Below are 27,176 nucleotides of genomic sequence, written 5' to 3'. Positions count from 1 at the left end.
GAAATTGGGAGCTTTCAGTTATACTGTAATGTAACGTCATTAATGTTTCATAGAGACATCAGTGATACTGGCCTTCATTCATAAAAAGATGACAATACAACACATATTTAAAATATACTGTCTTTAAATTGTTTATACATTAATTTGGAGAGTAACTGAAATTATTACAATATCAAAATATTAAAAACTTGCGATTAATCACGATTAATTACAGAAAAAAATGTGATTAATTAGTTTTTGTTTTTTTATTGATGCCCAGCACTAATATATATATATATATATATATATATATATATATAAATAAATATAATCACTGATTCTTGAGATAAGGGACAAAACATCACACACAAAAGCCCTATTTATGTTTAAAAAGTAAGAATGTCAACACAATAAAAATACTTAAAAAGTAAAAATGTGTATACTCAGGACATTCATTGCTTATTCTTTTAAATAATTTCTTTAGTATTATTTTAAAAGCGACCTGTCCTCAGCATGAGGTCACCGCATAACAGCCCTTAATCCCGCCTTTGTGGACACATTTGGGCACGAAGGTCTCAGGTGTGATCCCTTTTTTCTTTTAATTTTTTTTTATAAATGTTATATCACCACCTTCGATAAAATAAATTCTATCAATTTATGTCTTTTTTTGTGATTTTTGGGGTATTAATGAATTTATTTACCCCTAAAAGTACCATATTTTTATGTAAAATATGCTTATTTTTATTTTATATTTAATATTTCTTTAACTTCAGTAAAAAAAAAAAACATAGCAGCAAGTCCAGAGAGCCAAAACCTAAAAATGTGGTGACCTATGATGGGATTAATTATTTTTTAAAGCTACAATATCAATAGCCACTAGATGGCAATATAACTCACTTCATATCTTCACCCACTAGAGGTCGCTGAAAGCCATGATGGACTGTGATCAACATATAAGGGGTCACTAACTTCACTGTTTTTTGAACATTTTTACTGAAATGTGTCCTATGGTGTGACGTTGAAAGAATATAGAGATGTTGCACCAAAGGACAACAGAAATTAACACTTTTAAAGTGATTCCAAAAAAGTTAGATATTTGAACAATTCTGAGACGAGGCAGGGCTGCCTGATAAAATTCGCATTCCTGGGTAGGGCTGCAACTATCGATTATTTTAATAATCGATTAATCTGTCAATTATTTCTTCGATTAATCGGATTAAAAACACATTCATTTCCAATCCTTTATTCAAAAACAGAACTGACAGTGCAAATTCACAGTGCAAAAAATCTTCAGAAAGTGCACAGGTTGCTACAATAAATCTATAATTATTATAATTTTTTTTTATAAAGAAAAATACTAATCAGAAAACTTAACAGGATGTTAGAACTTGTTCTCTACACTACACTCAGACGCACACACTCACAAACAAAATTAATGGGTTTAGTTAAATTGTAATTCTTTAAGAATTTCTCTAAAATGTCCAATGATATACTCCTGGAGAAAACATCTACTGTATTAACCTATTAATATGAATGATATTAAATCCAGACACAGATTTAACTGCTGTGACATTAAAAAAAGATTATGTAACAATTAATTAAAACTACTCCTCCTAAAGAAGAACACAGTCTTATTTTCAATGAATGATATGCATTCTTTATAACAACTTGCATACAACATTCCTTATAGATTAAATATGGATTAAATAATTAATATATAATAAATATAATGAATCCTTATTAAAACTAAAGAGGTGATTTTCTCTGTCTTTTGTAGTTTGATTAATATTAAGAGCACAAATGTTAGCAGGTTAATGGACTGCTGTCACTTTAAAGGGTTAGTTCACCCAAAAATGAAAATTCTGTCATTAATTACTCACCCTCATGTCGTTGGACACCCGTAAGACCTCCGTTCATATTCGGAACACAAATGAAGATATTTTAGTGTAAAGCTGATGCTGAGAAAGGCTTCAGATAGGCCTCCATTGGCATTCAGTACATTAATACTCCCAAGACCCATAAAAGGCACTTAAAACATCGTTACAAAGTCCATCTCACCACAGTGACTCTTCAATAATTTTACGATGCGACGACAATAGTTTTTGTGCGCAAAAAAAAATCAAAATAACACCTTTATCCAACTTGTTCTTGTCTTCCGTGTGTGTCTCCACGACGCATGCGCGAGAATATGACGCAGATCCGGCGTTCGGACACATGACCCAGAAGCGATTTGTTTACAAGCAGAGGAAGACGCGCGTGTCTAAGCTGTTGAATTCTACATTGATCGTGCTTTAGGTCTCTGCTAAGTTCTCAAAATGGGGTTAAAGTGTGCATTTCATGGATTCCCGAATGCCGGCGCTACGTCATATTCTCGCGCATGCGTCGTGGAGGCACACACGAAAGTCGAGAACAAGTTGGATAAAGGTGTTATTTTGATTTTTTTTTGCGCACAAAAACTATTGTCGTCGCATCGTAAACTTATCGTAGAGCCACTGTAGTGAGATGGACTTTGTAACGACGTTTTAAGTGCCTTTTATGGATCTTGGAAGTGTCAATGTACTGAATGCCAATGGAGGCCTATCTGAAGCCTTTCTCAGCATCAGCTTTACACTAAAATATCTTAATTTGTGTTCCGAATATGAACAGAGGTCTGACGGGTGTCCAACGACATGAGGGTGAGTAATTAATGACAGAATTTTCATTTTTGGGTGAACTAACCCTTTAAGACCGAATGCTGACTGAAAATGACAATAGATATTAGTCATAGTTTTTGTCATTCAAAGCTGGTTTTGATTTTCGTCTCGTTTTTGTCTGTGAAAAATGTTGTTGATTAAAATACTGACAAATTATTTGTCAACGAAATAAACATAGCAACAGATTGAAAAATGAATGGGCCAAAAAAGGCAAGTGAATAAAAACGTGTCTTTAGTCTTGCAAACTATACCACCCCTGCTTTACTACTGTTATTAACAAGCTAACGCTAACTTGTCATGCTTGTCAAGCTGGATAACGAGTAAACAAGCACCAGAAGAGCTACTGGAGGGACGTCGCGCTTCTCACTTCCAAACGGAACAAAAGTGGGATTTGGTAGTGACTAAAGCTGCCTTCACGTACTATCGGAAAGTTCCTACTAGGTCCTATCAAGTTCCTACTTCCAACACTTTTAGAAGTATATGCATGAAGAAAAAAAAACTAAAATAGACTCTTGTAAAATTATGCCTGAGGTATTTATTAACATTTGTATGCTTTTCTTTTTAATTTATAAAAGTTGTAATTTATTGAACCATGCTTGAGACAGTCACACCATAGGACAATTTTGAGACTAAAATCTAAACACAAAGCAGTTTTTATAACAACAGGTCCATGCAAGGCAAAGAAAGTTTAACCATTTACTGCATTTTAAATGATGACAATGCTAATTATATTAATTTTTTATCCACTGACAGTGAAAATGCCATGTCACGTCAACAACCTACACACACATCACATATAAATTCTCTGAATATTAACACATCCTGAGTGGAAGCAATAAATTGTCTAGAATTAATTACTAGAAACTACTATTTTTTTATATTAAAACTATATTTGAATTCAAATGTTTTTACAAAATAAAAGAATAACCAGAAAAAAATAGGGAATATCTCACACACACACACACACACACACTAAAGTGCACAGATTCAAATGAGGTAAATCATCGATGTGCGTGCATTGACTATCGCAATCTAACATTGGTGTTGACTCAAATATTCAGATGCACATAATCAGCTTATGATTCATATTCTTTGCATGTGTCACGTTTGACCTGAGAGGCTGTTGTCATTCAGACCGCCGCGTCTCCAGACATGACAGCTGTCAATCACAGGTCACGGGGTTTGGGCTTGTCTCATTCCTGCTCCTGGATCCAGCTCGCTTCTGCAGTTCACACAGACGGATTAGAGAAAATAAAAATGTTTAAGTACTCTACTTTTTTGGGAAACTTTTACTTCACTACAATGCATACGCAACAAACTGAGATGCACTGTGTGTTCTGACACCTTTCTATCAGAACCAGCATTAACTTCTTGAGCAATTTGAGCTCTTGTTTTAAATGATTTTGTTCTGTTATAATGCTTGTTGTTGTCATCCGTTGACGTTGTACTTAAGCTGAATGTGACGGTTGGTCTGTGTTGTATTTGTCCCGCCCCTCCTCCACTGTGATTGGTCGGCTGGGTGAAAAGTGACAGTGATGAAAACTGAGTTTTACTCTCGGCGACCAGTAAAAAACAGATTATAAAATCAGACGATTATAAAAATTGAATACGCCAGTCAGCCGCGTGAAAAAACGCTTTGGTGGACACACGGCCTTAGTATTGCACATGCTTATTAGCTTCATCCAGACTGAAATACTCATACTCGTGAGCGGAAAAGCGGAAGTGGCGCCGGCGACTGTAGCATAATAAAAGTCCTGTCGCTGCCTGTGTCATAATAAAAGTCCCTCTGCTCGCGAGGCGTGTGTTGCGTTTATCTTATTAACAATCGCTCCAGCGGTTGCTCAGCTCCACAACACTCGCTCCTGCTCTGCTTCAGACTACAGTAACGCTAAAAATCACATCATCAACATGATTTCTGCCCGAGTTCGATCCCGATTCTTTCCCACCGGCTGTGAGCTGAAGACCACATGACCCAGGATTCTGCGCTCAAACGTAGCGTCATCAAACTACGCCTTTGTTTTGAATAGGCCACCTCTAGCGGACGGAAAAGTTACATAGTGCACCTTTAAGTAAAATAAAACTCAATTACAAATCTTTTACTCAAGTAATATTAAAAACGTGTATTATACTTTAGCTGGAGCAATATTTATTAGGGTCTCCTATCCGCACTTTTACTCTGATTTGTGTATCTCATCCACTGGAAACTGAAAACAGCTTCATTCATTCTATCAGCAGTATCAGAATTACCTGTAATAGCCGTTTTCCTCCAGCACGTCCTCCACCATGCTCTGAAACATCAGACAAGAAATACAACGGACAGCTTATACAACATTCTACACATAATATTAAATTCACAACATGGAAATCATATTAGTTATGTTTCTATAATGACCATTAAGTGAAGATGGGCTGGAAGAGGGGTGCAATTTACAGTTTTTCCCAGTCGCTTTTGTGAAGGAAATTTTACAATTAGATGTTTTTACTATTAGAAGTGTTCATTTTACCTAGATGTGTTTTTACTTATAGATGTGAATCTTTTACTCCTAGATGTGTATCACTTGTTAACATTAACATTGAACATTTAACATTGAACATGTATTTGTACTCATGAAGCATTTCATTATTAAAGATATGTAACCAAGCTTTAGAAATGCATAGGTTAGGACTAGCTTGCAGGAACAAATTGTTCTGGGTGATAGAATACTCAATAGCAAGGAAACTGTGTAGTGCAAAAGGTCAGCAGTGACCTATTGTACTTCAAGTATGAAAAGTATGTGCGCAGATCAAATTAGCGATAGGCAGAATTTGTGAAAATTATGTAGCTTAAAAACAGGAACTTCTGCAGACATGGGTATTGTGCTGTCTAGTTAAAATAAAGATATTTCCTTTTAAGGCAAACAAGATTGGATGCAACCTACTCAGGATGTATGAAGGGTATATAATGTAACCCCGGAGAGCAAACTTTGCCCTTCTCATGACAGACATTCTCTGTATGTGAACTGCCTATTTCTTGCAAGAAATAAAATCATGTTTGATACTTTGACTTTTCAAAGGTTTGAATTTGTATTCCTCCCTCCTCATTTTTCGAATAGAATTATTTCCACAACACTTTATTTACGTTTGCACAACAGCCAGTTCAACCTCCACAACATTTAGTCATTTGTGCACATCACAGTAGCAGTTTCTCATTCCTTCCAACAAATTGCAAATGCTTTTGGACATGCATCAATTGCTTTCATACAACTCTCTGCTGTTTTTGAACATTATCATTTGCTTATGTCATGTCAGTCAAAATTAACTATACTTGTGAATGCTGAATAGTCATTCCATATAAAACTAATAGTCCTCCTTTCATTGCTTGAGTCATTACATAGAAAAATGTTGAACTAGTTGTCAAAATCTGTCACAGCAGAGTCCTGCAGAGGGTGGATCCGCCACTCGAGGAGATACTTTCCTCGCTGCATTGCAAGAGATGATATTCGCTGTGATGTAGATGAAATGATGTGGCCAGGTCTGGATGTGCATGACTGATTACAGAACGATGTATGTTGTAGTGTTGTCACAATACTGGAATTTCTAACTTCGATACGATCCCTAAAAAAGTATCGATATTCGATACCACAGGGAAAAAATGCTGCATATACTGTCAAATAGACATTTTTAGTATCATTTATTTTTTTGTCCGTCTATTGAAAGTTTTCTTCTGAAGAGATCACTTTATATGATAAAGCTTTTAAGGTATTTCTCATATATAAACGTTGATCAATTACCATTACAATGATCTCACAAATATTTGCTAACTAATTGTGTTGCAATAGCTTTCATACAGCACAGGGAAGCTTGATTTCAAATTGAAAGACGAGTAAACAGTAATAAAATAAGAACAAATAAACAAATGACTAACAATAGCACAAATAAATACAATAGAATAAAGATTCAAATGAAATAGACTGCTTTATTTTTTCAGGTAAATAAACTGAATAAAAAAAAATATATAAAATAACATTGGATAATCTTCATTATAAAAAATTAAATACAGATGAATCCATAAGAGTTACAAAAGTGAATCAGTCAAGAGCAGTAAGTGATCATTTGTCTTTTTGTAGTGTGAATAATAAATAACCGCTGTCTCTTTAAGACCTGACGCACGCTTGGATCCCAAACATTCCTGCTACACATTCTTCCTGAACTGTTTACAACTGTATTTACGTTAAAGGTGAACTATGTAGGATTTTTGCAGTAAAACATCCAGAAACCACTAGGCCAGTGTTATATATTTTGTTCAGTTGAGTACTTAGAATATCCCAAATGTTTTCAACTATTTGTAAATCGTGAGAAAATTGCTATTTTAACCGAGGAGCCGGGACGTGTGAGCTATGCGTGTGAGGGAGTCGCCTGTCGATTGCGTCATATCTGCGTCACCCTCGGTCTCCGGTTTTATTCAGTGAAACGCTTTACTCTCACTGCAGTGTGAACAAGTGTCATAGCAGCCGCCGAGCGAACGTCATAACTTCCTTTTCAACACACTCAGATATATCTAATACGATAAACAGAGTTGCGTTACCTCATACTCATGATTGGAAAAGAGGAAGTGGCGCCGGCAACCGTGTCATAATAAAAGTCCCGCCGGCGATTATGCCATAATAACAGTCCCGCTCTTCAATCGCTCCTGCGGCCTTGCTCAGCTCCACAACACTCGCTCCTGCTCTGCTTCAGACTACAGTAATGTTAATAATCACATCATCAACATGATTTCTGCCCGAGTCCTATCCTGACTGTTTCCCACCGGCTGTGAGGTGAAGACCACATGTCCCGAGATTCTGCGCTCAAACGTGGCGTCATCAAACTACGCCTTTGTTTTGAACAGGCGACCTCTAGTGGACGGAAAAGTTACATAGTGTAGCTTTAATACTCACCAAGATGGATATTGAGATTTTTTTTGAGTGTATTTGACCATTAATAAGCTGGAAGAAGGAGCTCATTTTTGCCCTTGTATGTCAGAGGCGGCTTTATTACAGTAGGCTATGTGTGTGCGCTTCAGATGCGAGCGCAAAATTTGTGGGAATGAGTAGAATTAACGTTATGTGCAATCCCGCGTGAAATTCAGACCGGTCACACCAACACTAACACGCAGTCATGAGGAAAAATTCAGCAGAATGCGTTTGCCGTGTTCAGAGGGTTAACCGGACTGAATGAGAGGAGGGTGCGGGTCAACTCACTGTCGGTCGGAGAGGAGAGTGCGGCTGGTATCGATACTATAGAAAATGAGTATCGTATCGTTTCAGAATCGATACATATCGAAATATCAATTTTTTTGACAACACTAGTATGTTGTATGTTCAGTTCCAATATGTACTGCAATATTGTTTACAGCTGTGCACAGCTCTACACAAAGGGAGTTTATGTTTGTTGTAAATAAGGGTGTATTTTTTCTTTTGCACAATGCTGTGAACAAATTAGAATTGCAAAGAGCATATGCAGTAAAAATGTGAAACATACATACTCAGTGTCCTCACTAAATACAGTAATGTGTAACTTTATACTATTTGCACAGCCATTTGAAAAATACAGTATAGTGCTGTCTTGAGCATTTTCAGGTAGTGTCACCAAGATCTGACTTTTTTTGCATTGGAAAACATTTATAGAGTAAACTGTCCTAATGAAAACATGACAAAGCCATTTGACTATCTTGTTCATACACAGTGGTGTCAGGACTTTTCATCTTGATGACACTGACACTTTCATTGACATGAATACTTGCTTTTGAGGAATGAGCTATCCATTTTGAGCAAGTGACACACTTTTGCAGCTTATCAACTAGGTTTTGCAGTTTGTACTAATTGTTTTGAGAACTGCATTAACTGTTGTGCAAATGTAAATAGTGATGTGAGAAATGCACCAAAGCGACTGAGAAAAACTGTAACTATAAATTCTCGGTTTAAATCCTTTTGGAGGGAAAACAACAGCACAAATGTCAGAAAGCATCATCAATGGATCTGACTGATTTCTCAAGAACATTCCATCCTTAATCAAATGACAGAAATCAGTGGATGGATCGATAGATAGAACGATTGATCGATAGATAGATAGATAGATAGATAGAACGATAGATAGAACGATAGATAGATAGATAGATAGACAGACAGACAGACAGACAGACAGAATTAGACAGACAGACAGACAGAATGACAGAACGATAGATAGATAGAACGATAGATAGATTATTATAGATATAAATTATTAATGCAAAATGTACTGCACAACAATAAATGTTAAAATCCCACCTGTATTTCCTCATAGGTGAGCCCGTCTTGAAGACTGGAGTAGCCGGATTCCCCTAGAACATACACAAGACAAGCTCAGTGGAGTTGGTAACGCTTTAAAATCAGATCAAGGAGACAAACCGAGCAGCACTTCCACGGTTTTCAGCTGTGGATGGGTCTGAACTCAGAGACTGAATCATGGACCACCACTCCCTGCTGGCTGATGACATCTCCACCAGCTCTTGACTTCCTTGAAGAACCTGAAAGGTTTGAAAAGCAGTTTTCAACTCAAAGCACACTGAAATCAATTCATTTTCCATTGAAGTTCACTATAACTCCCACAAGAGGAAGATGTGGCATCTTATTTCCCCATTAAGGTTCCCTACAATGCCTACAGTTTCATTGTGTTGTGGTTCTGCACATCTTTTAAGTGCAAAAATAAGCGAAATCATCCACACTTTATTCCTGTGACTCCGCTATTACTGTGCACTTTTGCTCAATAAACGAATCGTTGACTGCAACAATGTCACAAATTGCACTGAAGAAGATGAAGTACCTTATTGAGCTCCACCTTCAAATTGTACGGGTCACTTCCGTAGGTGAACAGCGGCTTCTTAAAGCGTTCGATCGCCCTCTGCTTGAAGCTGTTTTGAGGAGCTGGTGGGAGCTAAAAACAGAACACATGAATAAAAGAGATGAAAACATTCTGGAAAAAGCCGGAAAACAGACTCCACATTACCTGAGTTATGAATATAATCTTGTGCAGAAGTTCAAGAAGCCTCTGGTTGGGATCATCAATTTGTCGAACTTTTCTTTGAGATAAACAAATTCCTGCCGACGCTGTGAACATGTAAAAACGAGAGCAACACGATGTTAAATCCCCAGATTATCTGTGACATGAGAACACTGCTACTTTTACAGATGATATATACATCAAAGCAAAATTCAAAGAGCATCTTATAATTGTGTTTATCATCAGCAAAACGGAGTAAATATTTTTACCTGGTCGTGCTTTTGACTTCTGACCATCCCCACTGCCAAACACAAACAGCATTTATTTGAGATAGACATCTTTTGTACAGCATTACACATGCCTTTGATTATTAATGCATTCTTGCTGGAAAAAAAGTATTAATTTCTTTAAAAAAACTACTGACCCCAAACCTTTGAAAGATAGTCTGTCTATGGACAGAATGAAACATAGAACAATAGAAAGATAGAACGATTGATAGATCGATAGATAGAACGATTGATAGATCGATAGATAGAACGATTGATAGATCAATATATAGATCGATAGATAGAACGATTGATAGATCAATATATAGAACGATAGATAGAACGATTGATAGATCAATATATAGAACGATAGATAGAACGATTGATAGATCGATATATAGAACGATAGATAGAACGATATATAGAACGATAGATAGAACGATTGATAGATCAATATATAGAACAATAGATAGAACGATTGATAGATCAATATATAGATCGATAGATAGAACGATAGAACGATAGACAGAACGATTGATAGATCAATATATAGAACAATAGATAGAACGATTGATAGATCGATATATAGAATGATAGATAGAACAATTGATAGATCAATATATAGAACGATAGATAGAGCGATTGATAGATCAATATATAGAACGATAGATAGAACGATTGATAGATCAATATATAGAACGATAGATAGAACGATTGATAGATCAATACATAGATCGATAGATAGAGCGATTGATAGATCAATACATAGATCGATAGATAGAACGATTGATAGATCAATATATAGATCGATAGATAGAACGATTGATAGATCAATATATAGATCGATAGATAGAACGATTGATAGATCAATATTTAGATCGATAGATAGAACGATTGATAGATCAATATATAGATCGATAGACAGAACGATTGATAGATCAATATATAGATCGATAGATAGAACGATTGATAGATCAATATATAGATCGATAGATAGAACGATTGATAGATCAATATATAGATCGATAGATAGAACGATTGATAGATCAATATATAGAATGATAGATAGAACGATTGATAGATCGATATATAGATCGATAGATAGAACGATTGATAGATCAATATTTAGATCGATAGATAGAACGATTGATAGATCAATATATAGAACAATAGATAGAGCGATTGATAGATCAATATATAGAACGATAGATAGAACGATTGATAGATCAATATATAGAACAATAGATAGAACAATTGATAGATCAATATATAGAACGATAGATAGAGCGATTGATAGATCAATATATAGAACGATAGATAGAATGATTGATAGATCAATATATAGATCAATAGATAGAACGATTGGTAAATCAATATATAGAACGATAGATAGAACGATTGATAGATCAATATATAGATCGATAGATAGAATGATTGATAGATCAATATATAGATCAATAGATAGAACGATTGGTAAATCAATATATAGAACGATAGATAGAACGATTGATAGATCAATATATAGATCGATAGATAGAACGATTGATAGATCAATATATAGAACGATAGATAGAGCGATTGATAGATCAATATATAGATCGATAGATAGAATGATTGATAGATCAATATATAGATCAATAGATAGAACGATTGGTAAATCAATATATAGATCGATAGATAGAACGATTGATAGATCAATATATAGAACGATAGATAGAACGATTGATAGATCAATATATAGAACGATAGATAGAACGATTGATAGATCAATATATAGATCGATAGATAGAACGATTGATAGATCAATATATAGATCGATAGATAGAACGATTGATAGATCAATATATAGATCGATAGATAGAACGATTGATAGATCAATATATAGATCGATAGATAGAACGATTGATAGATCAATATTTAGATCGATAGATAGAACGATTGATAGATCAATATATAGATCGATAGATAGAACGATTGATAGATCAATATATAGATCGATAGATAGAACGATTGATAGATCAATATATAGATCGATAGATAGAACGATTGATAGATCAATATATAGATCGATAGTGTTGGGTAAAAATTTAATCACAGAAGATTTAATCTTCCAGACCTGTTTTCTCTATTGTGTTTTAAATGAGTCAGATCAATGAGGCCCCACCTGTGGGAGCCCAGACATTGCCCCTTTTATCTTTTATGATTCTTGGAATTGGAGTTCCTGGCTAGCATCTATGCGTTTGAATAGTTATGCTGATTAGGAGTAGGTGATACTCTGTCTGTTGTTACAGATGAAGGACCATTGTGTTTCTTGCTTTTAATTGCTCAAGGCGAAACCTTCAGTGGGTTTCGCCAGATGTATGGGAAATTACTGAGGGGGTTTGTTAAAACATTGAGGGTACAAAAGTTTGTGCTTTTCTTTGTGTCTCCAGTTCACACTCAAGGTAGCCTCGAATGGCTACACTGACCGTGGCTCTTTCTTGCAAGAAAAATAAATCTTTATAAAGACAATTGGAAAATGGTTTGTCTCTTATTAGTGATGTCAATGAATTAATTTTTGCCATAATAATAGATAGAACGATTGATAGATCAATATATAGATCGATAGATAGAACGATTGATAGATCAATATATAGATCGATAGATAGAACGATTGATAGATCAATATATAGATCAATAGATAGAACGATTGATAGATCAATATATAGCACGATAGATAGAACGATTGATAGATCAATATATAGATCGATAGATAGAACGATTGATAGATCAATATATAGATCGATAGATAGAACGATTGATAGATCAATATATAGATCAATAGATAGAACGATTGATAGATCAATATATAGAACGATAGATAGAACGATTGATAGATCAATATATAGAACGATAGATAGAACGATTGATAGATCAATATATAGAACGATAGATAGAACGATTGATAGATCAATATATAGAACGATAGATAGAACGATTGATAGATCGATATATAGATCGATAGATAGAACGATTGATAGATCAATATATAGAACGATAGATAGAACGATTGATAGATCAATATATAGAACGATAGATAGAACGATTGATAGATCGATATATAGATCGATAGATAGAACGATTGATAGATCAATATATAGATCGATAGATAGAACGATTGATAGATCAATATATAGATCGATAGATAGAACGATTGATAGATCAATATATAGAACGATAGATAGAATGATTGATAGGTCAATATATAGATTGATAGATAGAACGATAGAACGATAGACAGAACGATTGATAGATCAATATATAGAACAATAGATAGAACAATTGATAGATCAATATATAGAACGATAGATGGATAGATAGATAGAATGACAAAGCGATGGATGGATAGAAAGAAGGATGGATGGATGGATAGAAAGAAGGATAGATGGATAGAAAAAAAATGGATGGGTGAATAGAAAGAAGGATGGAAAGAAGGATGGATGGATGGGTGGAAAGAAGGAGGGATGGATGGATAGAAAGAAGGACGGATGGATGGATTGAAAGAAGGATCGATGATGGATGGATGGGTGGAAAGAAGGATGGATGGGTGGGTGGGGATGGATGATGGAAAGAAGGAAGGATGGATGGATGGATAGATAGAAGGATGGATGGATGGATGAATAGAAAGAAGGATGGAAAGAAGGACAGATGGATGGATGGAAAGAAGGATGGATGGATGGGTGGGTGGGATGGAAAGAAGGATGGATGGAAAGAAAGAATGATGGATGGAAAGAAGGATGGATGATGGATGGACAGAGAGAGACAGAGACAGATGGATGGATGGATAGATAGACAGAGACAGACGGATGGATTGATAGATAGACAGATAGACAGAGACAGACGGATGGATTGATAGATAGACAGAGACAGACGGATGGATGGATGGATGGATAGATAGACAGAGACAGATGGATGGATGGATGGATGGATAGATAGACAGAGACAGACGGATGGATTGATAGATAGACAGAGACAGATGGATGGATGGATGGATGGATAGATAGATAGACAGAGACAGACGGATGGATGGATAGATAGACAGAGACAGACGGATGGATTGATAGATAGACAGAGACAGACGGATGGATTGATAGATAGACAGAGACAGATGGATGGATGGATGGATGGATAGATAGACAGAGACAGACGGATGGATGGATAGATAGACAGAGACAGATGGATGCAGGGCCGGCCCTGACCAATTTGCTGCCCTAGGCAAGATTTTACTTGGTGCCCCTTGTATCAAGGTTTAGCACTACACATTATCATTCTAAGTTGTGGAAACACTCATACTGTTTTATTTTTGTAATGCATTGAGGTTTTATTTTTATTGTTGTTGTTGTTTTATATGATGTCCAGTCCATTCTACCCCATCATTATGTTCATGATATTATTATTGTTTTTTATTTGTTAAAGGCTGATGATAGTAAAACTGTACAAATATTACACCTATGCCACATTACAGCCTAAACACAAATAGCAAGAGTAACTGCATCTAACATTCATGCACAAACTATTCATTGAGAACTAGCAAAAGTATTTGTTTTCCAGTAGATGGCAGTCTTCCACTAAACTATGAGCATTCATGCTTTCACCAGGAATTCAACTGAGAAATTTTTATATTTAATGTGAATTTTACATAAAATGTTGCCATTTTAAATAAACCTGTATATAAATATCATTACTAATTTCGGCAAATACATTTTAAAATTGCTATACACCCCCTTAAAACTGCACAACTGCAGAGTAAAAACATTAGGCTATTAAAAAAGTGATATTACATGCGTTTAATATTTTTATATTATTTATTTTTTACAAAATCACACTGGCTGTGACCTCTGGAGAACCCAGAACAGCTGCTTGCATAAAGTTTAAGGTAAAAATAACTGGAATTAATTAGCAAACATTAGTATTTTACTACTATGCAATTAAATAAACTGTTCATTAACTGTTCAACTAATTTGCCTACATCCCTTTACTTCTGTCTTTACACAGCAAAAAATGCTCTTCTTATTTAGAATCTTTTTCTTGTTTCCAGTCCAAATATCTAAAAATTCTTAAATCAAGGTGCATAAAAATGTCTTGAGTTTTTGCTTAAAACAAGCAAAATTATCTGCCAATGGGGTGAGAAAAATAATCTTATTTCTGTTTGGGACAGAAACACGATTTCAATCAGAAACAAGATTATTTTTCCACTCCATTGGCAGATAATTTTGCTTGTTTTAAGCAAAAACTCACTTCATTTTGATTTTATTTTCAAGAAAACAAGAAATTTAGAAACTATCTTCTGTCATTTAACTTATCTAGTTAATGCACCTTCAACCTTGATTTAGGAATTTTAGATATTTAGACTAGAAACAAGACACAAATACTACGTAAGAAGAGCAGTGTATCCCTTATCTTCCCTGCATCAGAGGGCTTCTGTCTTTTTTTTAGACACTTCAATTCGGCCATCCGTCATAAATAATCCGGCAACTTACACCGTGTCAACACCTGGCGCGAACGGCCAAGCACCCTAAAAAATGAAAGCAACCTTGTCTGCATTGGATGCGGCGAGAGGCGACGCAACACAACAAATTCCCCTAACAATAAACTGATCGCGCGTTGTATTTCTGACGCACTTCAAGTAGATCGGCGGGGGGAGATTGATGAGGCGGACCGGAAAGATGCGGGGACTTAGTTACGTTTTTTTGCGCTGTATTTGGTACTATTTCAAATTAATATTAATAAAATAGTATCAGTAAAACATTTTGGCGCCCCTATAGATGAGTGGCGCCCCTAGCATTTGCCTATTCCGCCTATGCCACGGGCCGGCCCTGGATGGATGGATGGATGGATGGATAGATAGACAGAGACAGACGGATGGATGGATAGATAGACAGAGACAGATGGATGGATGGATGGATGGATAGATAGACAGAGACAGACGGATGGATGGATGGATGGATGGATAGATAGACAGAGACAGACGGATGGATGGATGGATGGATGGATGGATAGACTCACCTGAGCAGTTCGTCTGAACCCTTCACAGTGCTCTGCGACTCGTCTACACATTTTAAACAAGGAAAAAGCATAAATTTAGTCTCTCTCTTATAATATATTAACAGCATGAATGACCGATGACGAGGTGAACACACACAGTCCTGCTGGACACATGCAAAGCAAGAGTCAGGAACACTTTCTGCAAGTGTGCAAACGCAGACCCTCGGCCGAACACGGGCTCGTTGGACATGTTTACGGTCAAGCCAGATGTTTTTGTCTTCACAATACACACGGTTTCACAGCAGCTTTACAAAACAGATGTTAGATGCTGCTTCCCACCTTGACCTTGCTGTGGTTCTGCTCCACTTGCTAAAGCAGATGTAGACGTTTCAGAACTCTGGGATCCATCTTGACCATCTGGTTCTTTGAGTCCAATGCTCTGAGTCAAAAACAAAACACACAGAATATTCAAAAGAGAAAATCAGACTGTAATCCTGAAGAAATGTCCAGCAGTTCTCCGGTCAAACCTGTCGCAGTGGGCTGCACATCCTGGTCCGGTTGCTCTCCAGGAAATACTTCTGTGCTCTCTTCCTGTCTCGCTCTGCCCTTCTCTCTAGTGAATTATGGGATGCACAGAGACTGTCCACAAACTTCATCATTATATCAGAAATCCTGGAACTGACCTCGATGATGTCCGGACGCATGTCCGCGTTTGGAGTCAAGCACCTGAAAAGCCAGCAAGTACATCTTCTGAAAACTGAAATCTGTAAACTCAAAACTGAACTAAAAATAAAAAAAAAGTAGTGTACTGTGAATGATGAATAGTTACAATGCTTTCGGAAAATATAACTTATTTATGAGGAAGCAGACAAGACAACATTTCCCATAATTCTCTGTTAAAAAAAACCCCTACAAATCTAATGCTCTTCGTTTTGGTACAAAGAGAGAAATAAATGTAAATAAATATCCAACACCTTTTTGTTATTCTGTAATTAAGATTTTTTTTTTATAAAAATACAGTAAAAAAACAGTAATTTTGTACTTTAAAATAACTTTTTTATATATTAATATCATATATTTTTAAATACATATTTCTTTTTATTTCAAATCTTTTGAATTCTTTGATCAAATAATCCTGAAAAAAATGTCTCATGGTTTTCACAAAAATATGAAGCAGCAAAAACAACATTGATAATAATAATAATAACCATTATTAATAATTGAGTACCAATAATAATTAATCACCAAATCATCATATTAAGATCATGTGACACTGAAGACTGGAGTAATGATGATAAATTCAGCTTTGATCACAGGAATAAATTACATTTTTATAAAATATTCACATAGAAAACAGCAATTTGAAATTGTAATAATATTTCACAATATTACTGTTTTTACTGGATTTATGATCAGATAAATGCAGCCTTGGTGAGCAGTAGAGACTTCTTAATTATGACATACATATTAGGGCTGTCAATAGATTACATTTTTAATCGCGATTAATCGCACAGTTATCGTGAAATTAATCATGCGCCATTTATACTTAGTTACTGTCCACCTCTGCTCATTTGTACGTTGTTGTGCTTAGTAATTGTAGGTTTATTCAGTCAAAGCGGTTGATTTAGGATTTTTTGGCGTCTCCGTGTGGTCACGTTATAGATGAGGAACCAAAGCTTGCATACTCTTCTGCTACTCACTCAAAAGTATGTACTTTTTCTTCACAAAAAGAGCACATACTTTTAGGTCGTAGTATGAGTAGGCGAATTGGGACGCAGCATTAGAGTGGAAATGTCCTCCTACCAGGGTTACAGGTGCTGTAGATACTCAGTGTGATTGGGATAAACTCACGACTTCTAACATCATCTAACTGCGTGACGAACATTACGTTAACGACGCAGCTTCATGTACTTCTGTAATGTAATTTATTTTATTTAAATTATTTTAACCCGTTAAGGACTTTAAATTAATCGCATGCGTTAACGTTAACAGCCTTAATATATATATATATATATACACATATACATTTTTTTACTTGAACACATGTGTGTTAAGTCAAATATATATATATATATATATATATATATATATATATATATATATATATATATATATATATATATATATATATATATATATATATATATATATATATATATATTAGTGGTGGGCATAGATAATTTTTTTTAATCTAGATTAATCTAGATTAATTCCAAGATTAATCTAGATCAAAATGGGTCATTTGAATTCTGCCGAAGGCATTCAGAATATGTGTGCTCGTAAGTGATCGTTTGTCTTTTTGTAGTTTGAATAATAAATTATTTCTGTCCCTTTAAGACCTGACGCACGCATGGATCCCAAACACTGTTCCTGTGAGCTGGTTACGACTGTGTTTACGTTAAAACTCACCAAGATGGGCATTGAGACATTTTTGAGTGTTTTTGACCATTAATAAGCTGGAAAAATGAGCTCATTTTTATGGTATAAATCCGCTAGGTATAAATCCGCGATAAAATATCAAGGTGAAAGTCATCATAGCTTGCGTAGTATAGACCCAGCTCTCAACCCAACTTTGAGAATAGATTAACGGCAATATTTTTTTTAATCGCCCGATAAGAGTCTCACGTTAACGCAGCACGTTAACACCGATAACGGCCCACCACTAATATATATATATATATATATATATATATATATATATATATATATATATACACATTTATACATAATATATAAGGTCTATATATATAAGGTTTCTCCAGAGTAAGGCCCCGATCACAGAACGTATGTTTGCAGCGAGAGGCGCCTTTTTTAATAGATTTCTGATGGCAGCGAGTGTTATGCGCGCTGCTTATGCGCCCCGGGCGCCTCGCGTATTAACCGCCTGCTGCGAACAGCGTTTTAGAAAGAGCGCTCTGAGCGCATGAAGTTGAAAAAAAAATCAACTCTGAGCGGAAAAGCGCCCGACGTTATCACGTTTAGTTTCTATTGTCCAATCGAATGAATTGAGAGGCGGGCCTTCCGTTGTGGTGACCGTTACCTTGATGAGACTGACAGGACAGCTAGGGTGACCACCTGTCCCGCTTTGCGTTGTATCGCACAGCATTTTCACCCCTTGTCCCGCATGTCGCATATTGAGAAAATGTCCCGCATTTTCACCAGTCTGTTGATTTTTAATGATCATATTGAGAAAACATGCATTCGTTCTTTTGCCTTTTTAAGAAAGCATTTATATTATTTTCGCAGCATCGTTTTTCACCTATATTTAATAGCGCTTCGTCAGAAGTAACATCCCGCCTTACACAAATATACAAAAGCCGTTTTTTAAACCATATCCAATGGTTGAAAAGAAAGGAGTAAACACGGTCACTAGGTTGTGACGGCTGTCAATCAAAATGTGGAGCGGTGATTCGTTCCATGTGTTCCCTGTCAGAAAACGAATGGATAGTTCTGTATATAAATGAATATATATAAATAAAATACAGTTCTGTATATAAATGTATATATATATATATAAAAAATAAAAACTACAACCCCCCCCCCAAAAAATGTGTTATATATATATATTTTTTTTTTAGTTGCTCTTGGTCAGAACTGTTTCAAAAGTAGTTATCTGCATGATGCCTGTTGCCTTTGGGCTCAGTGATGTTGAATTTAAGATTATACAACAGTTTCAGGTTATGTTTTAGTGTTGGTAACATGTCCCACATTGTCCCACACAAACTTAGTAATCGTCCCACATTTGGTTTGTTTGATGGTGGTCACCCTAAGGACAGCTGATTCGGGGGTTTCTTAGTAACATAAAAAAAAACGCAGCTTATTTTCTAAATTGAAAAACGTCGACCAATAAAAGGCAATGGCGTGCGCCTCGCGTTTTCAAACCTGAAAAACGCGTTCTGTGTGATCTGAAAGCATTAACTCTTTAGGGAATCATACCATTTAATCATGTCAGTCACTCTCTCAGAGATGGTTTTGTCTTCCACTGGATCATAAACCGCTTCCACAATCTAAACACACGAAGAACACGGAGGAAGATCAGTTCAAAACAACCTGACAAGTATTATGAGTGGGTAAACAAATAATGATTTAAATCAAAAACAGAGCACACAAAATCTTCTGAAAGTTCTTTCGAAATGTCTGAACAATTCTTTTACAATGCATTTTGGGATGGATTTCTTCACTATATGGTAAATGGGACACCTTGGTAGCGAGGGAGAGCATGTTTGCGCTGTAGAACGGAGGCGTGAGGGTGGTCATCTGATAGAGGATGCAGCCGGCGGCCCAAACATCTGCCTTCTCACCGTACGGCTCGCTTTTCACAATCTCTGGACTAACACACACACAAAACACAGAAAGTACGCTTCACCTCAAACTCCAGCAAATGTTCAGCTGGCCAGAGCAGGTATTTGAGAACTGTAAATAAGAGATTTGAGTACAGTACCAGCAGTACAGTATTGTCCCGACCACTGATGTCAGCTTACTGTTCTCCTGCTTCTGTTTAGCAAGACCAAAGTCAGCTGGAAAAAAGATTAGATTGTTTATGTGTTCAACATTAAGCGACGTGCCTAAAACACACACACACACACACACACATACAGAGCTTGACATTAACTTTTTTGCTCAGCACCAGTCACTGTGGCTAGTGGTTTTCTAGCCACTCTGCATTTTCACTGGCCACAATTTTGACATCAATATCATGGGGAAAAACTGCCATATAGATATTTTTATTACCTCATAATTTGTCAGCAGGTTTATTAGGCTGCTGTCACTTTAAGAGCTCTACGCAAGGATCCATTACACTATTACACATGCGTTTTCTTTCTCAACTGTTTACGTTCACTTAAAACAGAACTGACTGTGTGTACGTGAATACTCGTGAATACGTGAATCGTGAATACTTGTATTTGACTGTTTAAGCGCAATAAGCAGCGAAAAAGAACTCAATTTAGTGCTGAGAGGCGGCTTTATGTGCCACACTTTGGATGTTTGAGCACAAAATCTGCAGGAGTAAAATTATGCACAATAAGCTCAATCCGACGCCGAAATTCAAACCCTGTAACAACAACAATATTCATCCAGAGCAAATGAAAAGAGTGAGTTGTGTGGGTTGTGTGTCACTCGCTGTTGGAGAGATGAGAGAGAGAGAGAAAGAGACGCTGGTATCGTGTGTCTATTTTGAGGAAAACGAGTATTGGAAGCGTTTCAGATATTTCAGTATCAATATGTATCGAAAAATCTATATTTTTGATGACACTACATTGCACTTAGTTTATTATTTCATATATTGTTTATATATTGTAGTCTTTTTAAAAGACTACAATATATTTATATATAAAATTCAACCCTCCAAAGTGGCTCGGTTACACGCCACTGCTGAAATACACACGCGTTTGGCGGGAGTTAATGTCAAGCCTTATATATATATATATATAATACTCTGGACAGTTAAAAGTTAAAATCAACTCACTAATAGTGACTTTATCTCTCTCTCCGAGCATGATATTATTTGGTGTGAGATCTCGGTGGATGATCCGTTTCTCCTTGTGTAGGTATCTCAAAGCCAGACAGATCTGTGGACGTTTCAATATGAACACAATTGATAATTTTTATTTCATATTTCCTCAGAGTTCCTCACCTGTATGAAAATGTTCCAGACTCTCTCCTCGGTGAACGTCTGCCGCTTCTCTTTGAGAGAGCTGAAATGTTCAGCCAGCGGAGCTCCTTCTATGAGCTCCATCACGATGAAGAGTTTGTCAGCTGAGACCAGGATAAAAACGGTATATATAATTTATATAACACACATATACTTTGGGGACCAAAAGTCTGAGACCACAATGAAAACCTGAAGCCGTTTCACAGACTTTTGGACCCTGCTGTACTGCTTAAATTCATTATATGCATATCATAAATATAATACAATGTAATTTATATTATATATACTGTATATATACACCGATCAGGCATAACATTATGACAGGTGAAGTGAATAACACTGATGATCTCTTCATCACCTGTTAGTGGGTGGGATATATTAGGCAGCAAGTGAACATTTTGTCCTCAAAGTTGATATGTTAGAAGCAGGAAAAATGGGCAAGCGTAAGGATTTGAGCGAGTTTGACAAGGGCCAGATTGTGACGGCTAGACGACTGGGTCAGAGCATCTCCAAAACTGCAGCTCTTGTGGGATGTTCCCGGTCTGCAGTGGTCAGTCTCTATCAAAAGTGCTCCAAGGAAGGAACAGTGGAGAACCGGCCACAGGCTCATGGGCGGCCGAGGCTCATTGATGCCCGTGTGGAGCGAAGGCTGGCCCGTGTGGGCCGATCAAACAGACGAGCTACTGGAGCTCAAACTGCTCAAGAAGTTAATGCTGGTTCTGATAGAAAGGGGTCAGAATACACAGAGCATCTCAGTTTGTTGTGTATGGGGCGGCACAGCCGCTGACCAGTGCCCATGCTGACCCCTGACCCCGCCCAAAGCACCAACAGTGGCACGTGAGCATCAGAACTGGACCACGGAGCAATGGAAGAAGGTGGCCTGGTCTGATGATCACGTGTTCTTCTACATCACATGGATGGCCGGGTGGAGTCCATGCCTCGACGGGTCAGGGCTGTTTTGGCATCAAAAGGAGGACCAACACAATATTAGGTCATAATGTTATGCCTGATCGGTGTATATACACATATCACAGAAGAGTACGTACCTTCTAAAAATGTTTTGAAGTATTTTACAACGTTTGGGTGAGACATCTGAGAGTAATTAAGAAAGACAAACGACAGCTTTCAGATTTGTGTGAGATTATCAGGATCATATTTCACTCTAATATCAAAAGATAGATTTTTATTTATTAATTTTAATAATTTTTTTATTATTTGCTAAGGAAAATTATGCCTATTTCAGGGTCATTAAATCTGTTTTAACAGTGTCATTATTTGCATGACAATAATTCACAAATTATGTAAAATGCAGTAATGCCATAGTCCTAATCATCCTTTAAACACACCATGTTTTCTTTTATTAACATATGTGGAAATTATATATAATTATATATATAACTACTATTAAGTATATAGATATTATGCAATTAAAATGAGAATCTGAGACCGTAATGAGAATTGAGTTAAAGGGAAGATGTTCTTAATTGTCATGAAAACAATGTCACAGAGCAAACAAACATGAACATGACACAATATTCCTCATTTAAATAATTAATAAGCAGAATAAAGGGGCGGGCCTGGTTGAGTTAGTTAGTAGTGTGTTGAAACTGGGGGACAATTGCAAGACGCTGGAAGCGCTTGACCAATCACAACACACTGCTCCAGTTGACCAATCAGAGCACAGTATGCTTTCAGAAGAAGGGGCTTCATAGAGACAGAAACTGAACAGAGCGTTACTGACAGACTGGGGAAGAGAGGAATAGGAAAATAATCAACATTCAAGCAGGAAAACCTGCTCTAGTAGAGCACAAACACAACATCAAGGCTTTGTGGCTTCTTTAAATGTATGATCTGTGACTTTCATCACTATGACCACCTGGGGGACGTCTGAGCGGTTTCTGAATGAGAATGCATTATTCACCTGTTCTTTAATGATGGTCAGCTCAGACACAATCTTCTCAGCGCTGCTGTCTCTGGATCGCTTGTCCTTACCAAAGGCCGGATTGTGAAAGTTGACCTCCTTCAGTGCCAGGACGTTTTGTCCGCTCTGCTTACGGACCTTTGAGTGGGAGCAAAAACAACAGTGAATGGCTCAATTCAATTAACTAACAAAGTACAAATAAACAGCACAGATCACCTTCACCTTAAAGACGCTGCCAAAGGCACCGCTGCCCAGATGCTCCAAAACCGCATACCCATTGATCACTCTCAAAGGAGGCCGGTTCTGGTTCACCGTCTCAATGCTTTCCCTGAGAACATCTAACTCCTCCTCCTACACATGAACACGGTCATAATGTAAACATGCCAGAGAGAAAATATTAGAGTTTTGACTATTTTAGCGCCAAATTAGTCTCCATTAATATCATAGCTTTAGAGAAGCAGATGGGTCAGTGTAATTCCCCACATGGACCTTCAGTATCTTACCGTTAAAAGTGCGATTTTCTCCTGCAGTGGTTCATATGCAGCAATGTCTCTTACATAGTGTCCAACATCAATAAACATCTCAAACAACTCCGGAGAAAACAGTCTGGAACAAACAAACAGATGCAAAAAATATGAATCATAAATTAAAAACAAATGGCATTCATAAATTGAAAATTTCAAAAAAGAAATAAACATCGTGTAGATAAAAATAAATATAGAATTATTAAAGCTGCAGTCCGTAAGTTTTGCCTCTTTGTCGCCATCTCTGTTTAAAACCTGCAATTGCAGTTATTTGTGGATTATCATCTTTATGTGTGTTGTGCATCGGCGGCTCCTCAGCGCGGATGAATCTAATGTTTTGAGGAGTGTGTGTGGCTGTTAATCATTCACCGCACCGCTGTGGATACTGTACTTCAGAATCACAGATTCTACGTCTTGGAAGTTAGACAAAAAAAAAAAAATCACACCAAAAAGTCATTTAAACTAGTAACAACACTGTAAAAAAAATCCACGTAAAATTTATGGTGAAAAAACAGCAGTTGTGGTGGTCAGAACTTCAACTATATAAACTATATAAAACACGGCAGTAACGTTTTAGGTTTTACGGGACAGCACCATATAATTTAAAGGTTTATAATGTAATAATTACGGTTAAAAAACATTTATTTACAGTTCAAAACTGTATAATTTAAGGTTTATATTGTGATAATTACGTGTACACTATAATAAATGTACTATTTTATTAACTGAAATAATGTTAAATTACCAACCTATTGAAATACTAATATCTGTTATGTCCCTTTGATATATACTGACAACCACCAATCACAGAGGAGATGAGAGTCACATGATGAATCAAAGCTTTGAGGAGGACAATATATAGAAGATGCACAGAGTCTAAACACACATGACATTTTAAAAATGCAATAAACATTAATTTAACAACATTAGATGTAACATGAAACCCTAATGTACATAACTGATTAGAAAAAACTAAGAAGAAACAGTTATTTCAATGAAAATAGATCAAATGCGAAGTGTCACGCAGGGAATTCTAGGAATGTCAATTTACGTTTTTTCACTGTAAATTACACAATGACGTTCTTTTTCACTTCCAAAAACTGTAAATTTAACGGTATTTTACTGTCAAATTACATAAAATGTAAGGTTAGATCTATTACAGTTATTCACCGTATATAGTACGGAAACTTTCTGTTTTAACCGTAGCATTTTTACAGTCTTTTACCGTTAAAATCACAATTTTTTACAGTGAACTTCTGACCAACTGAGAAAAAAAGGCATTACAATAAATCGCGCTACCAACGGTGATTAAATCTAGCGATCGCTTAGCTCACATCACATCAAACCGTGCAAATTATTATTATTGTTATACTTTGATCTCAAATTGTTAATATTAACAACATCAGTATTGCGTGATTGTATTTAGTGTGTATTAGCGTTACCTGTAGATTTCAATTTCTGTACAGTCTAATCTTTTGCTTTTGACTACGGGTGAATCTCCAGTTGTCACTGATGATTGTCGTTTGGACATTTCTGGATTACAATCCGCCATCAAAATGATACGTTTAATTATTCCATCTGCTGTGAGAAAAGGCTATAAATGATCCGCCACCTGCAGCATCCTCACATGCGAGCCGGACTCCTTTTTTATGTATACAGACGTGACGTAATGACGCAAAGACGAACGCCGCCATGCTCGAATTTCCCGCGAAAACCCACCAGTACCACTCAAATTATAACACATTATTAATTGAGTTTACCGTTGTGAATCGGGCTAAGGTAAGGAGATCATTTTGAACACTGGCTGGTTATGTACAAAATTGATTTTGGATCATTTTTAACCAAAATAAGTTACAGACTGCAGCTTAATACATTTCTATAAAATAAATACAATAGAAATAAAATACCTTTTAAAGTGATGTCTATTGCGCTCCATACTAAAAAGGAATCGTAGAGCCCTGAAAGCGTAACACTTCAGAAAATAAGGAGCAACATTAATATCTGCATTTCTTGTGTCTCTTATGGGAAATATTAAAATATGCTTATTAGTTCCTCACAGAACCATAATCCATCTTGAATACTGTATTGTACATTCATAAAAAAGTTAGAAGTTTCTGTAACCTTTATATACGGTACACACAGTACTAGTATCAGTATTAATAATAACAGTAATACAAATATTTTTCTTTCTTAATACAGTATATGTGAGTTTATTCACTAGACTGACATACCTGTAGAGATTTTGCTTGAGGTTCTTTAAAGCTTTGTGGCAAAATCAATTTGCCAATTATGTACACACCGTTCTCCTAAAACAAAATGAATGCAGAGTATATTAACATGAGATGACTGCAAACGCTGATGTCTTTGATTCACGAGAGAAGCATCTGACAGAGAAAGAGAAGTGGACTACCTGCACCACGTTATGTGCTGTCGTATCATCCAAAACAAGCTCTGTGATCGCTGCACAGCATGCTGGGAACAGGGACACGAGACAGTGCTTTCATTAATTGTTAAAGTTCAAGATAATGCCGAATGAACTGGCAACACCTTACATTAAGGTCTCATTAAAAATATAGATTTTTCAGGTTATGATGTATTGGTTTATGTCAAGTTGTCATAACAAAGACATCTCAAATAATGTCATCTTTGCATTAAAAATGACATAATTGAGCGAATGACACTTAATGACAGTTGTCATGAACATGCATAAAAATTCCTTCATATTCATGCCATGTGTCATGTCATGATTATGACGGTGCAGAGATGTATAAAGTACTAGAGACACAGACTTGAGTAAAAGTACAAGTTCCTTATCAAAAAAGTGACTTGAGTAGAAGTTGAAGTGCTCTTTAAGCACCACACTTAAGTAGAAGTACTAAAGTATTCAACATTTTTTGTACTTAAGTATTGCAAGTAGTTTATTTTAAAATTTACTACTCAAGTACTGAAAGTAAAAGTACAAGTATTGTGTTATGTAGTTATTAAAGAAAGTAGTCAAAAGTTTGAACATCATATTGTTTTTATTATTTCAAATGATTAACCCAAAGGACAATCACAATATTGGTAGGTAATTTTTCTACATATTGTCATATAAATAACCTGAAAATACTGTAGTTCATT

General features: G+C 36.1%; 1 protein-coding gene across 1 annotated transcript in view; it reads right to left on the bottom strand.

Annotated features, from left to right (window-relative positions):
• Window positions 1-3,845: 3,845 nt before the first annotated feature.
• Window positions 3,846-27,176, bottom strand: part of nek10 (NIMA-related kinase 10) — a gene marked incomplete at both ends in the record, with an annotated part of 43,520 nt that continues 20,189 nt past the window's right edge. Inside the window, 22 exons of the mRNA XM_079838146.1 lie at window positions 3,846-3,894; window positions 4,920-4,960; window positions 8,957-9,009; window positions 9,093-9,195; window positions 9,492-9,602; window positions 9,675-9,775; window positions 9,938-9,969; window positions 15,980-16,022; window positions 16,298-16,397; window positions 16,486-16,684; window positions 19,895-19,965; window positions 20,159-20,288; window positions 20,400-20,475; window positions 21,426-21,528; window positions 21,594-21,715; window positions 22,658-22,703; window positions 23,533-23,670; window positions 23,755-23,883; window positions 24,036-24,138; window positions 25,964-26,028; window positions 26,288-26,362; window positions 26,467-26,528. Of these exons, the coding sequence (XP_079694272.1) occupies window positions 3,846-3,894; window positions 4,920-4,960; window positions 8,957-9,009; window positions 9,093-9,195; window positions 9,492-9,602; window positions 9,675-9,775; window positions 9,938-9,969; window positions 15,980-16,022; window positions 16,298-16,397; window positions 16,486-16,684; window positions 19,895-19,965; window positions 20,159-20,288; window positions 20,400-20,475; window positions 21,426-21,528; window positions 21,594-21,715; window positions 22,658-22,703; window positions 23,533-23,670; window positions 23,755-23,883; window positions 24,036-24,138; window positions 25,964-26,028; window positions 26,288-26,362; window positions 26,467-26,528 (1,952 nt within the window). The remainder of the gene's footprint in view (window positions 3,895-4,919; window positions 4,961-8,956; window positions 9,010-9,092; window positions 9,196-9,491; window positions 9,603-9,674; window positions 9,776-9,937; window positions 9,970-15,979; window positions 16,023-16,297; window positions 16,398-16,485; window positions 16,685-19,894; window positions 19,966-20,158; window positions 20,289-20,399; window positions 20,476-21,425; window positions 21,529-21,593; window positions 21,716-22,657; window positions 22,704-23,532; window positions 23,671-23,754; window positions 23,884-24,035; window positions 24,139-25,963; window positions 26,029-26,287; window positions 26,363-26,466; window positions 26,529-27,176) is intronic.

This window comes from Gobio gobio (genome assembly GCF_949357685.1).
Source record: "Gobio gobio genome assembly, chromosome: 15".
NCBI lineage: Eukaryota > Metazoa > Chordata > Actinopteri > Cypriniformes > Gobionidae > Gobio > Gobio gobio.
Note: the sequence above shows the minus strand (reverse complement) of the source record. Positions and strands in the feature narration are given on the sequence as shown.